This window comes from Branchiostoma lanceolatum, chromosome 12, assembly GCF_035083965.1.
Source record: "Branchiostoma lanceolatum isolate klBraLanc5 chromosome 12, klBraLanc5.hap2, whole genome shotgun sequence".
Lineage (NCBI taxonomy): Eukaryota > Metazoa > Chordata > Leptocardii > Amphioxiformes > Branchiostomatidae > Branchiostoma > Branchiostoma lanceolatum.
The window spans coordinates 8505037-8520356 of record NC_089733.1 but is presented as its reverse complement, the minus strand read 5'-3'; the positions used below and the strand labels follow the sequence as shown (position 1 = coordinate 8520356).

General features: G+C 40.0%; 1 protein-coding gene across 5 annotated transcripts in view; it reads left to right on the top strand.

The window, feature by feature from the left end:
• Window positions 1-15320, top strand: part of LOC136446562 (protein TANC2-like) — a 95895-nt gene that overhangs the window by 51612 nt on the left and 28963 nt on the right. For 4 of the 5 annotated variants that reach the window (XM_066444997.1, XM_066444998.1, XM_066444996.1 and 1 more), the window contains one exon: window positions 10400-10586. In XM_066444997.1, the coding sequence (XP_066301094.1) occupies window positions 10418-10586 (169 nt within the window). In that variant the 5' untranslated portion in view covers window positions 10400-10417. Of the gene's footprint in view, window positions 1-10399; window positions 10587-11507; window positions 11530-15320 lie in introns of those variants that run through there. The other variant, XM_066444999.1, reaches the window with a different exon arrangement.

The following is a 15320-nucleotide window of genomic DNA, read 5'->3' as shown; positions in this document are numbered from 1 at the left end:
GTTATGACAAATATTACCCACCAGCAAAATATCAATCTCAAACCTCTATGAAGTTCTGAGTTGTTGGCTGTGTTTTTTGTTTCTCATAACTGCAAAAGGCATTTTGGTGACCTTTTCGTTTCTATTCCAGTTTATGAAAAATTGGGCTGTGAGGAACAAAGCCATTCGACCTATTTGGGTCAAAAGTCACTTGAGTCATTGGAGTGTTGATCAATACTCCATTATAGGTGCTGTACAGCCTAGCCAAATAGAGAGAATCTCTCTTGAGCTCTCTGATGTCATCCCACTTTTGTACCTGACACACATGGCTTATGCTTGAGGGGGTGGGGTGAAGTATGGCCACAGTGGTGAAAAAGCTATTTCCGTGAATACTGCAGGTAGTGTGTCAGAATAATCAATAAAAGTATCACAACTCCCAAAATACAGATATCATATTTCATGTTGTTCAGTGTTACATTACATGCATATCGATTCCTCAACATCTATTTCTAAGCTATGGTCTTTTTGCAGGTCTTTATAACAAAAAAATTAGCAAACTTTTCACATTATATTGCACTGACACTTTTACAATTCCTCCCTTTAATAGATTATTCCTGTAATCTATAATTACAGCAATGAGCTGTTATGAAAGAAAAGTTATCTGTGGTTATTGGCTGGCCAATAGCCAGTGCATAAGCTTGAACTCCCAGGCACAGATGAATCCAGCTCAAATGTTCTGTTGTCTTACTATATGCCAATGCTGTTCCTTTCACTTTTCAGTTAGTACAGTATACTTTTCAGTTAGTACAACTACACATAGGTAGCAGTTTTTAAAGTCAAAAGAAGTTTTGTCATTATAATCCTACATTTGCAAATCAGGCTTAGTTAAATAAAGTTACTGCATAAGCCATATGATTACTGTTTATCCTGTGCATTCTATTTGTTCTGTGTTTATTCTGTTTATTTCAAGTATTCTGTTTGTCTTAGCTACAATGTAGCTTTAGACAATATGTTGGAATGATGTCTCAAAAGTACATGGGCAAAGTGTACTGGTACAATCTGTGCACTACAGTTGAGCAATTGTTCTTCAATCATCGGCATGAATGTACAGAAAAGTTTTCAGTTGTCCTTGAATCCAAGCCAGATGGATAGAAGACTTAGCGGAACATTTCCAGCTTGATCCTGAACCTGTCAGATAACAGGCAAACTATCAGCAGCAGTAAGCTCACTGTCACGTCCGAGGAAGCTCTCATACATGGGAAAGACGTGTTTTCCTATTCCAGATACTCTGTGATCGAAAAGGGGAATCTTAGCTTTCAGTCAAGAAATTGCTGTCTGATCTGACAACAAAGTAATACCAAAGTTTGGCCTTGTATCTATCAAGATCCGTCTAGCGCACAAGAACACAATGACAGCTTCTGATAAGATATACCTCATGTGCTTCAGTATCTGACTTTGAATATGCAAAAGAAAAAAACAGGTTACTTTATTGTTAGGATGTTGTATCTAAGTCTTAACCAGACTCATACCATTAAAAATCTCTTTCAGACTTAAACAAGTTGATACAGTACCTCTTCTTGTGTATATGTATATGTATATGTACATGTATATGTATTATACATGAATAAACAGACGAAAAACGCACCCTGACTTCTTTACGCAACCATTTCACTATACATACGGAACACGTTGTCAAGACTTTTCTCCTGTTCAATATAGAGTCATGTGTAAATAGACAAACTCAGTATCTGGAAATAGATGGTGTAGAAGATTTAGAATGTGGTATCTAAGGGTTGTTTCTGTGGCATCTTTTCCGTAGGGATTGTTTGTTGAAGGTCAAAGGAGCACGGGAAAGGCACACGGAATGTGTTATCTTTCCGCCATGATTGTCCAGATAAACTTTGACTTTGATAGCTGTCTGTAAACATGACTAAACGATCACTAGACACACCAAAGCTTTGAAAGATAAAAGTTGTCGGACAGATCAATTCGCATGGGTGCTCTCTTTTCATGTGTCAAAAGGCCAAGGGAAGGCAAATGTCACATGTTCCAGACTACAAAGTACAAACAAGCAGAAAAACAGATTGTTACTGGGGAATGCAGACTTCAGGGGGATTCCTTCCGTACAAGGTCTTTGTAGTCTCACTCTGTATAGTCTGCATTATTATTTGGATGGTAATTTTTAGAAACCCATAAGTCTTGAAATAGTATTCATTAAATGTAAAAGGATTTAGATGCAGGTTAAAAGAAAGGAAGACAACTATGAAGCCTTGCCCATATAGATATAAACATGGTCTCATAGAATAAGTGTCTCATGTATATGTCAAAACATGAATTATCATCATGTCATGTTTTATGTAAAAAGATATATCAATGTACATGACTATGTATGTATGACTATGAGTGTATGTACAAGTGTTCTCAGCTTTCTCAAACTCCAAGCTTTTAAATTGATAAAACCACTCTGTAAGCTCCAGAATTTTTTTTATTGTCACGTCATGTCACAGGACCGTTACCATATATTAAGTATTAATGTCATCATAATACAATGTGTAAAACAAAGTACACCTGGATATTTTACCTGAAGGTTGACTAACACAATGTAAAGCCTGTTTGTTCAGAAGGTGCATAATTATGTCTTGCTGCTATGGTAGCAACCAACTCTTGAGCAGAGATGCTAGACTTGACCTAAATGCATGTTTGACAGGAGGGTTTCCTGTGTGAGAGCTGCGCTCGCTGGTGGGTGTGTTTGTACAGTAGGCAGGGGTGGACAAGGGTCCAGGTCGGAGCTGGTCAAGGCCAGCCGTATCTGCTTAATCCTTCCTCTGCCTTTAATCACTCCCACCAGGTGAACACAGTGGGGGCACATCAACCTCTACAAGGTGATAATAAGCAATTTATATTTGGTTGGGTACATACTTGCTCAGCTGCGTGAAATGATAACATTGTTTCCTGAAATTCCTGGCTGTGATAGAAGTTTGGGTTGTCAAAATTAGCTTGCAGTCAGGCCGGCTATTTGGCCGATACATACACAATGTAACAATTGGGGAAATGTTTGATGTGCTTGGGCCAAGAATATCGTTTATACTTAACGACATACATGGTCTTGATAAGGACATACAGAATCTAACCCTTGAGACCAATTAGATATAAGCTGCATGATATATGTTTGACACTGGAAGAGTTGACTGCGTCATACTAGGATATATCGCTCATTTTACTGTAATCTATATCTTTTTACTTACCAGTATTATTGAATGAAAACCTTTATTGTACATTTTTGCCCCACTGGGCTAAGCACAGGTCACATGTTAACAATCATATACATATTCATATAAACGTCTAGTATACTCTAGTACTTTCGACTTCCTCTCGCTTCTTGGTAATTGTATGAATATAGGACTAGGCTGTATGATTAGTTAGAGTTGGTTTATAGAAAGCTGTTGTAATGAATATAAATTTCTCTTTACTATTGAAGTATCTGAAATGGGTGAATTCATTTAACACATAACCGAATAGACTGATCGTAACATTTATGTGTATTTATTCTTTAAGAACGTAGGTTGGTAGAAGATCCAGGTCCTTTGGTTCGTATGACAGCTTACGTTGATGAAAGTTAGACTTCCAGGTAATAAGATATGCCAAAAATAGTTACTCAAGCAACTGGATAAAATTTCAGACAGTATCCACTATCTTTTGTCAGTGACTAAGGAAAGATCTGGCAGAACTAGGTTTTATACCAAAACTATGAATAGATATATGTACTGTATGTAAAAGTGAAGACAATTTCAGATGGTTCAATAGAATAGTAAGTCAAGACAAGGTTGTACATGTATGCTAATGAATTAATTAGCTCCAGGCCTGTTGTTTTAGGAGCTAATGTTGTTCGTATGACAGCCTCCCCGGTGGGATTCAAACCTGTCAGTCATCGGCAGTTGTGACCTGCATTTATCTACGGTAAGTGCACAGGAGTGAAGAGCCTGGAACCATACTGTACATCACATAGCGCTTCAAGTGACAACCACAATCTATACAAATGTCCCTTCAGGCACACAGCTAATGCACTTGATCCATACTTCTGCAACATGGGAGTTACTATCCAACTGGTGCAGTCTCCACTGACAGTAAATCAAAGTCAGGTGGCAGAAGACAATGTAGCTAAACACAATGTAGATGATTTGTCTTGATTGTTGTCTCTTACAATACAAATTGTCTCTGAAATAAAAGAACTATTGTCTGGATTGTTATCTCGAAACAATACAGATTGTTCCCCAATTGAATTAATAAACAAGTAAAGCAAATGAGGTGTGAATAGATGGCAATTACAATACATTTAGGGGAGGGGCTGAACATGTTACAGTATTTACATATCAAGTAATACAGAAGGAGGTATAGTTTAATGCCATTGCCCTGTCATGTATTTTGTAAAACAGATGTGAAGTTTATTTGAGGTATAGTAATAAAGAATGTTTTAAGATTGCTGCCAGTTTAAACACCTTGCACAATTTTCCTGTCATTTATCTGTGAAACATGACTAGCTGGTTTACATGACATTGACCTTGTAAAGTTGGCAACTTGCCAGGTTGTATCAAATATCACACCTTAAAGGCCCCTGAGTCTTTGCAGCAAAGATGAGGGATTCTCATGTGTAGGAGATGCACACAAATGTCCCCTACAGGCACATTTGAAGAAAAGCTCTTTGCAGTGGGATTCACGAAGAGTTTGAGTTGTGGCTTTGGTTGCCGTTGTAGTACATGTACTTGGGACGGCGAGAAACGCTAATGTATCTTTTGTGAAATCCACCATAGATATGCCTCCTCCAGCTTGGATTGGTGCCATCTGCGTCAGTGATTGCGATCTTCAGTTGCCCTACAAGTGCCGTTTTTCGCACGACTTTTACACTCGGAGGCTTTGCATGTCACCCTGCTGTGAAAGAGGTGAAAGGCCACAATCCATACAGATGCCCCCTGTGGTTAGGGCCTCGCCACTGCTCTTGATCTTTATGGAAAGCCAGCGAAAGGCAAATGGCCCAGAACGCCCCTCATACGTGTATAGGTATGAGGACTGATATACAGGATGGTGCTAAGTACACTTTCTAGTGTCAGTCATGCTTGTAGCTTGGATTTTGTTTAGGGGGAGTGGGGAGGGGGGTTATTTGATAGACTTTTGCGAGGGCCTGCATGCCCCTTTTACGTAGAGCGTTGATTCGGCCCTCCGAATTTAGCGTAGAGCGTTGTCGGGACCCCCCCATGCAGGCCCTCTTTTGGGACTAGCAAGCGCTGACGCTGCAAGACCAACGCCATAGGCACAAGCTTTCAAGGGGGTCCCCCCTCCCCCCAGAAAATTTGAGATGATTTCAAAGAGCCCCCCCCCCCCCCCCCCCCCCCACAGGCATGGATAGAGCAGTTGATAGGAAATGTTATTGATAAGGTTATTTCAGGCACTTTAGTATGGAATGGAACATCAATGATTGAGGAATGTGCAGTAATGACTTTAGGATGGACTCTGACATTATCATGATAGGGTGTTTGAAAATTCTGGAGACAATTCTCTCAGGGGGAGGTTTTCAGACAGTGAAATCTAAAAGCTATTTCATTCTTGGCGAAGTGCCATGCTTCCCAGCCATATGGATATCAAGGTTTGTATCTTTGCATGAAAGTTCATCTGTATCATCAAGATTTGTATGATACATGTTTTAAAATCAGAGGTAGAATTGAGATACTGTAATTCACTTTATCTTCACGGTAGCAAAAGTTCATGGTGTAAGGAAAATTGACATTTTCACCGAACTTCACGGTGGCGGCAAGTGCAAAAAAAAATGTGTAGGTCTTGTATTATACTAAACGCTAATTGTTGTAGAGAGATGGGGAGGGGGGCAAAAGACGAAAGTATTTTTTCATGGTGATGATAAGTTCACGGTACAGAGGTGACTGTGAAAACAGTAAAGTTTAACATAAAGTTACAGTGAAAGTAAGAAGAATTACTAACAGTAGCCTCTGTTACACAGTCTCTCTCTGTCAGGCCTTCTCCCAGCCTGACCGGTAGATGGACTGCAAGAAGCTCAATTTAGTCTGGCTAGAATTAAAGCAATTGCAAGTATTTTTGTCTCAACTCCCTACTGTTGTGACGGTAACATAGTGTACCATGCTATAGTTGAAATATTGGTCTCTTTTGCCCCGTGCCTTTGTTAGCATCAGGAAGTAGTTTCCCAAGATCCTTGTAATCTTAATAAGCACTAGAAACAAGAGAGACCACTGTGTAGTTTCAAGTGGAAGGTTAATATCCTTCTAGGCATGTCTTGTTGACCTCCCGAGACCCTCCGAACTTGCAATAACAGGTTGAGCCTTTCCAGACTTGCCATAATGTGCTTGTGGGTTTATCAAATGCTCGTTAACAATGTTTTTGAAACAGAAAACCATTACTGTCTACTTTTTGTCCATAGATATTTTATCTTAGGCCACACCAATTTAATTTCTTGGTTAAAAAATTTAGAAAAAAATATTGTTTTTTTCTTAAATTTTTTTTGGAAAATAAGAATCCGTTAACCAAGAAATTAGATTGTTGTGGCCTTAGAGGTATCAATAGATAATATAGATTGTCTAAGATGCAGGATTCCTTCTTCCAAAGATAAATGAAAAGTTTTAAGACCCCCCCCCCCTAATTTCACGTACATGTTTGTTTTGTTTTGTGTGATGATACAGTACAATAGTCAGAGAATATTTATCAGCAAGAGCCAAATTGTATAACCCCATATCGGAGGGGTGATAACTACCCTTCCGGTTTGCATTTACAGTCTCCACATTCATCTTACCCAGATGGCCCATAAAATATTGAAAATGAGATGCTGTGAGGCATACCAATCCATAAAAACTTTTATTTGATGACTGACTAACTTCACTAAGTTTGGAAATAAGAATAATTTGTTACAGTTGGTCCACAGCCAAAGTAAAGTCTAGTCATTCATCATAGGTGTACAGATGGCAGGGGGAAGCCAAAGAACAAATGTTATCCCATTAATAATGAGTACACTGTCCTTTTGGGAATGTATGTGAAGGAGGTAGGTTAACTAGTTGGGGCTGGGAAAACCGACAGTGATCTCTTAAGATCTGGTAACATTTGGAGAAAGTTATACTCTATAATGACTGTACCATATTTTGCTTTACCACGTAAATGTCAATGGGTGATGGAGTGCAACTATATGCAGTTAAGTGCCTCTGGTGGGAAAGAGCTGTGCAAAAAGGTTACTCTTTGATAGCTTCAATTTCATAACTGGAAAACCTCCAAGAAGACTGTAACTCCGGCTAGTACAAGCAGGGCCTGGGCGGTGGAGAATTAGGCCTTCCTACGGGGGTACGGAACATGGAATTCGGCAAAAAAGGAATACAGTAGTTGGCAAGGAGAGTTAGTCCACGGGAAGGTTAACATTTCCCCCTGACTGTGCCTGGAAATGAAACCCTCTGGTGGCCAAACTCTCCCGGTAAATATTCTCCCTATAGCCGGCGTAGTCAGTCTATTAGAGACTAGAGAATAAGCACTTTGAAAGTTTGATGCGATGGCTGGGATAGTGATTTCACCCCTGACCTTATGATGGAGAGGTGGGGTTGCAAACCAGCAGACCAAAACATGAAGCTCTGAACAGTCATTCTTATTTTTTCCTTCAAGGAAGTTCAAGGTTTTCTGATAGGATACAACTGGCAAACCAGAAACATCCTAAGTAGTTGGAAGGGTTCTTTTAAGACCCTGTTCATACCTGGATTTGGGAATCGGGATTACCAAGGTCCTGGTATGAACAGGGTCTCAGTCTCCCAGAACAGACAAAGAAGAGTTCATGTGTATGCATCTTTTGAAATGACAACATGTCTACAGTGTACATTTCTATATTTTTGATAGTGTTTCCCAGACAAGGGTATACACGGTTCACCTGTTTACAGTACCTGTCCTCCAGGTGAGACCGTACAGGTGTAAACATGCCATCATTCAACACTTACATAGATGCTTACCTGGACAAGTAAACAAGACAGGTTTAAATGACCTTAATGTCAACACCAGGTACAGTTTACCCAACAAAAGAACTGGACGCCTTTCCCTTTCACATCCTGTCAAGGTGTTTTTTCTTTCAGTTCAAAAACAATTATTATGATACACATAATGTTATGTTTATGTCTGTGTTAAAGCTGATCAGGTTTTGACAATATCTGAAGGATTAGTTGATCCTCTGCAGAAGAGTAAAGCTATGCAAACATTTGTGTCTGCAGATTCCAACCAGGCAGAACAGTCCTTCCTGTTTACTGCTAACAAAGCCTTCTCTGTAGTCAGTGCTAACATCTTGTATTGTAATGTCATGCTGTACTGAGAGAGCACACCATTAACAGTGTGTACAAGAACCTACCTGTCTTTCTTGGAAGCTTATTATGGTTTAACTGTGTCACATTCCAAGAAAGTTTAGTCTACCTACATAGTGTATAACTTGTCTTTTCCTTCTTTGTTCTCTGGACTTTCTTGATAATGCAAGTTATAGAACTTGACTTGTATTGTACTATCACATAAGCCCTGCAAAAATAATATCGGGGAAGGCTTGTAAGAATTGCAATGTCCTTTTGTGGAAGCTACAATGTTTTGAAATAAACTCAGAGCTGCCAATTGATCTACTGTCCCTTTATATTGATGACAATACATCACTCTGCCTGCCTTTTAGTTTTATATCTATTTTAGGGCACAGCTAGACAAAAAAAGAATTGTTTTTCGTTTTTTGAGTATTGATAATCCATTTCTTGTGTATATTGCCTTTAAGTTTAAAGTCCATTTGAAAACAATTTAGTATTGTTTTTAATGTCTACAGTATGTTTGTCCCCAATGTAGAACATTATCACCTCGGAATTAGCATATTGTGGGTCTTGTACATTAACATTCTTGGCTATATTCCCCTCCCTATTTTTGATGGTGGTACCGTTAAGCCTGTAATGAAGTTTAAATCTTTAATGATTCAGAAGTATATCCACCCCCGTTGTATTTACATTTACCATATTCTGAAGTTCAAAGCTCTATAAATAAGCGCTGCGCAATAAAACAAGCAAGGAATATAAAAGTTAATAGAGTAGTTATTTTATTGGGTCATTTAGAGTAATTTTGATGGCCAGTTACGGCTCTTTCATGTCGCTTCACTAAGCCACTTACCTATACAGGGTAGTACACCCCACGGTCATTATACCATGAAAGGAATACATCCTTTGTTCTCAGGTCACATCCCCCCCCCCTCCCAACTCTTACACAACCTTGGAATTAAATCCCAAATCTGCAAGTCTTACGAACCCCCCTTTCCATTAATCCACTCTTTTGAGGCAACGACTTAGCAAGCCTTAGTAGTACAACGTGTGTCCAAAGTAATGCAATATACATCATCGTCGATAAATAAATGAATGGGTTTTCCCCTCCTTCCAACCACCTGTCGTGTTGTATTACTAGATGTTGGGCGGAAAAGATCAGTAGACAGTAAGATTGATGTGTTTTTGGTGGTAGTAAATCTAGCTCCAGCTGAGGTATCGCTATGGTCCTTAGCTCCAGGCTTGCTTGTCGGCTCTAATTGTGATGCTGCACACCGGAAAAGGTTAGATGGTTTTATGGACAGTTAGAGCAGCCTAGAGCTGAGTGAAAAGGCAGCGGTGGTTGAACAGGGAATCAGGAATTGAAGTAACCAAAGTAATACGACTGAAGGTTGCCTTGAAAAGGGGTTTATTAAAAGGCATTGTGCCAAATGTGTAATTTTTCCATTTGGGAGAGATGGTTGCGATACACATGCACATGTACAATCATCTTACATAGAGTAATCTTACCAAATTCTCAAGAGACGCAGTGTGCAAAAAAACAGGAAGCTTGTATGTACAGAACAAATACACTTAACAATGCTCTTCATGCGTGCTCCTTGGGCAAATTCGGGTTGTAATCTAAACATTACAGTACGATCAAGTGCACCTGTAGCTGTTAGCATATTGCCAAGAACACTTGAAGCGATTACCTTTCAATAAGTTTTCATACCTACATTCCAGGGACAGTCAAAACTGCCCAAGAAGACCAGGGTGCTGATAAAGTCTTGTTTAATGGACAGGTATCACTATAGTGGACTAATACTACACAGTGGACTAACTACTACAGTAACTATAGTCACTTTAGTCAGGATTCTTAACACTTGTGTCATCATTGGAAAAATTTATCAAAGGGACCACCAAAGAGTGGTGTCATTGGCCAGGTGGTCCTTATGTAGAGGTGGTCTCTCGTGCAGGTCTGACTGTATATTGTGCATTTTCTATTGTCCTCCTTTGGTAACACTACTCATGTACATTGTATCTTGGGCTTCACTGGACTGTTATTTTTCGTTTCTACCATACAGCATGTGTAAAATCCAACTTTATTATTATTTTTACAGATACTGTCATTGTGAAACATGGAACCCACTGAGATGTCCACTCCTGAAGGGGCGCCGAAGGACTGCCCTATCTGTGGCCACCCGTACAACAAGGGGAAGAAGCGGCGCCTGATCGATGCGTGCGGGCACGAGCGCTGTTTCACCTGCATGTTCCAGGTGGAGGAGTGTCCCATCTGCAATAAACCTGGTGAGGCCCTGTTTTTATGCAAATCTGTATTTAATTTGCATAATCAATGAGGAAAGTTTACATATCTACAGTATTTTTTATTATCCAAGTGAGAAGACATTACAGCAGGGCTGTCTCCAGCCTTTAATCTTTTTCCGTCCCACTCATTGTTTGGGTCAACCAATGTGTTGAATTTTCCTTGTCGTTTTAAGCTTACGAAGATAGATTTTCATCAATTTCATGTCATAAAATTGAGATTTTGGGACGGACAAGGAAAAGAATTGTTTCCGCCCCAACAAGCAAATTTCCGTTCCCGGGGACGGAGGGACGGGTCCTGGAGACAGCCCTGCATTACAGATGTCGTGGTGATGCACTCAAGTTGACAAAATTATAGTAGCGCCACCACTAAAACATACATACACAAGACCTAAAAGTAAAAAGATAAGAATACAAACTTATAGCAAAACATGATGCATTAGCTTATAAGTCCCTGTTTCTTTGTGTAATACACTTGTCAATGTGAACCTCTAGGCATAGAGGGGATTTGAAGGGTCCAACTTGTTTTTCCAAACTCTGTTCCTCCTGTTGTTTACATTGACAAGTGTATATATACACATAGTCACCTTCACCTTAACCTTTAGCACACTGAAATAGTCATTTGGCTACCAATTGGTTGCATTGTTAGGCAACAGGGCAATAGGACTGTTACCAGTATTGTCTTATAGCTCAATTTATGGCAAAGCACTTTAGCAGAGCATCAAGGTTTAGGAAGATTTGCAGCTGCCAGACACTTTTAGAATGAGTTTTGACGTCTGGAAGCTGAAGAAAAAGCGTGGACCCCTTTATTATTTTTCAGTCCCAAATGGGCACGCTTTACCTGTGTCGGACTCTGTGCCATCAGCCGCAAAGGAACAAATAAAAGAGAAGCAAACAGACACAGACACTGTAGCTGTCCATCAACATAGTAAGTCATTCATTCTTTCATCCAGTTATTACTTACTTTATTATACTTAATTACTTTATGTATTCATGGGGGCATGTAGTTTTGGTTGATTACTACGATAATATTACTGCTAGCAGGGCTGTCTCGAAGATCTGTGCTTTTGTCCTGGTACAGAATTGCTTGTTAGAACAGATAAAAGATTTCATTCCTTCTGAAATTGATGAAAATGTATTTCCATAAGCTTGAAATGACAGATTTAGCAACAAATGTTAACAACATGGGCTCCCAAACAATGAGTAGGACAGAAAACAACCTGGAGACCGCCCTGGCCGCATAATCTAAAATTTTCAGATGGTAAGGTAAAGCAGTCATCCTCAGTTGAGGTGAAGCAATCTGATGCTTTTTCAAGTAGTTGGTGGAAGTGCAATGCGGCTTCACCACGGCTCGCGTTCTTTGACCAAGCACACCGGGCCACCCCTACTCTTCTTCTTCTTAAGACGGCCAAAAAATACCGTCGCCGGCGACGTCGTGATGACAGCCAGTCGCACGACTGTATATAATCGTAGGTCTAAAGTGTGCCTAAGTGTGTTTGGTTCTTTTACATGCAGAGGTTTGACGCTTGAGGCTTCAGATGAATCCACTACTATTGTTGGGGTTCCTGCTCTAGGCCGGATATGGAACAGTGCCAGACCTGTCAGAAGGCACCAGTGCATATGAAAGCTATTTTCTCTTGTTAGGGGAGTAATAGGATGGAGGTGTGACCTTGTGCAATCTTTCTATCGAAGCACATCAGAGCTGTTCTTTTTGATGAAGGATGATTATGTTATGTACGTGAGGGACTAAGAGAAAAGGAATGCAAACAGTTTCTGAGTAAGGCCATACCAATATATTTTCTTGGTTAACAGAATAGAAATTTAAAAAAAAATATGCTAGATTGGAAAAACAACATGAACACAGAATGTCAGAGGAGTGTTTGTAATTTGGTGCACACAGGCTGATAACGCAGATATAGGGAATGAACAGGTGTAAGTCAGGTGTAAGTTTTCACCCGAGCCTTCTGTTTTCATGATTTTTTTTGGCTGAAATTAGAAATAAAAATCTGTTAACCAAGAAATTAACTTGGTGTGGCCTAAGCACTCTTTCTGTCAGAAAGATCAGTGTTGCCATGTTAATTTTTCTTCAATGGATTTGTCCAAGTACATATACATTGTGAATGTCCAATTTACTGTTCTACCAGTCACGCAACTTACTGGTAGTTGACATTTAATCTGAGGGAAGTGTTCAAATCCCATTCTCATTTTCTTCTAACAATGCAGATGATAGCCAAGCTGAGTAGATTAGCAAGTTGTTAACCCTATTCAGATGCCAAGACAGGTGCATGTATTCTCCTTAGCAGATGCAGCGCTGGTGAAACTTACATGTACCCCTCCCCTCCGTAAAATACCGTAAATCTAATGTACTTTTGCAGTGGTTTTATTTGCAGGTAGGAGAGAAAAGGAGGATGTTGCGGTATTTTAAATTCGCGGTTGAAACTATTCTGTAGTACATTAGTCATACAAAGAAAACTACTCTACCGTGAAAGTTTCAAGACTTACAATACCGAATCCCTGTCAACTGACTGGCAAGACAAATCATTTGGGGCAAGCCGACCATCCACTCTCCATGGCCATCCACAGTGGAGAGGTTTACTGTGAAAGTTTCAAGATCTACTGTACATGATCCCTGTCAACTGACCAGCAAGACAAATCATTTAGGGCTGGCCAGCCACCCACTCTCCATGGGCCAGAACATGCCCTGATCCATTAAGCTGTAATGTCAGCCCTTTATCAATTAGGGCTGGGAATCCATCAAGGCCATGTTAAGTGGGGATAACTATGTAATGGATGGAGTGTCAGTGGAAGGTGTCCATCTGGCATACATGGACAAGGACATCAAAGTCCTGGACTAAATACATAGGAAGCTTCTCTGGGCCTTTGGTAAGTTGGTATGGTGTGGTGTACCATACCCTGGAATTCAGACTGTACAGGCTCCAGGGGTAGCCTGAATTCAATCAAGCCTCCTGTGACCGCTCGCCGCCCTGTAACCACCTCACACGCGGGGACGGGAGAGAAACCCCCGGACAGCTGTAGTTTGCGTTATACAGACTAGCTCCAGGGGCAACATGCTCATGGAAACTTTGTTCTAGCCTCCCTAAGGAATACTTTTCCCAACATTCGGAATTCCAGGTTGTGTACACTTTAAAAAGATTGTATTATTATTGACATTAGAAAAGGATGTGGTATTATTATTGACATTAGAAAAGGATGTGTAGAAATCTGTGCACAGTGTTTCCATACTCACCTTTCTATAAATCTATTCATGGAAGCCTGCATTATCAGCCGTTTTGATTCCACGTAATTCTTTGTCGGACCGCTCAAAGTTAACAGTGGTACATTCTACATGATATAGTGTATTGGCAAAGCCAGCCTGCCAAATCTAACAAATACCTAGCCGCTACCTTCCTGAATTTAGCATAGATTGTTGTCGACAGTACTGCCCATGCAGGCCCTTGTTAAAGTCCTTCTCAAAGAATGTGCCTTTTAAGAAAAATATGCAAGGATCTACAGGTGTCTTGTATGTGTACTGTATCTAGTTTAAAGGTCAGTGTCAATACAGAGAAAAGAGTAGCAAAGTCAGAAGCGAAGGATATCATTTCACTATTCCCAACAGTCATATAACTGGAAAAGTAACCTTGAATATAGTTCTTCCATATGTATTTTTTTCTATTTCAGTCACGCTATCCTGAATGAAGTAATATGTTACCTGCTACCTCTGTGACCTCAGGTTAACTTGGTGTAATCCCAGGGGGGTCACATCCATCTGATGTGTGTAAGGGGATTCAAGCATATGTCAGCACCTGATTTCTGGGATGGTCCCGGGGGACCGCTGTAGGACATTAACCTCCACCCTGCTGAGTTTTATATATAGCTGTAGGCAATACAGTGTGATGCAGGGATTAGCCCATATTAGGTTAACAACAACTCTTCCTTCTTTGCTGTGCCTACTGGGGAAAACTACATATCGCTGTTGTTAAAAAAAATGCTCGCACTTGCTGCATTAATGTCTTGGAAATTGCAATCCAACATGCTTAATGTGTTTTTCTCAATCTGTGTATCAATTAGAAAAATTTTATGGCATTTCTTCACATTAGGCTTAGAGCATAAATGATACGGAAATGGTACCAAGATGAACATTAAGTGTAATGGAAATACAGCTATTTATGATATACTAGAATTTTTGATCTACGACTTCCTATAAAGACAGCAGACGCAGATGTTTTGGATGATGAAGTTTACAAGATGAAGCTTTGTCAAAGGTGAGAGGCAATATGAAAAAATAACCCGCAAGACTGAATTACGCTTACTTCATTGCATACATATCTAGCTGTCTGTAACAGGAGGGGGGCTTTGGGGTTTTCCTGCAAGTTTTATTCATTCAGTGGGATCCTGCCACCCCCTGGAGTCGTTGAATGGAATGGCCCTGTCTGTCAACAAGACTCTTGGTGTTCCGAATCTCAAACCTGCCTAAAAGTAGGGCATGCAAGCACAAATGTCAACAGCATTGTAGCAGTGCCCTTACTTGTATCTAGAGTGGAACAAAAGAACATACATTTCAACTACAACAACCGAACAAGTGGTAAGCGTATACCATATTCTACTCTGATCTGAAATAAAAGACTGTTATGACACAATTCAAAGATTCACATTCATGTGTAATCCTGTCTTTTGAAATTGGAAAATTCTTGGCCAAATTCCATGCCCCATAGAACATCA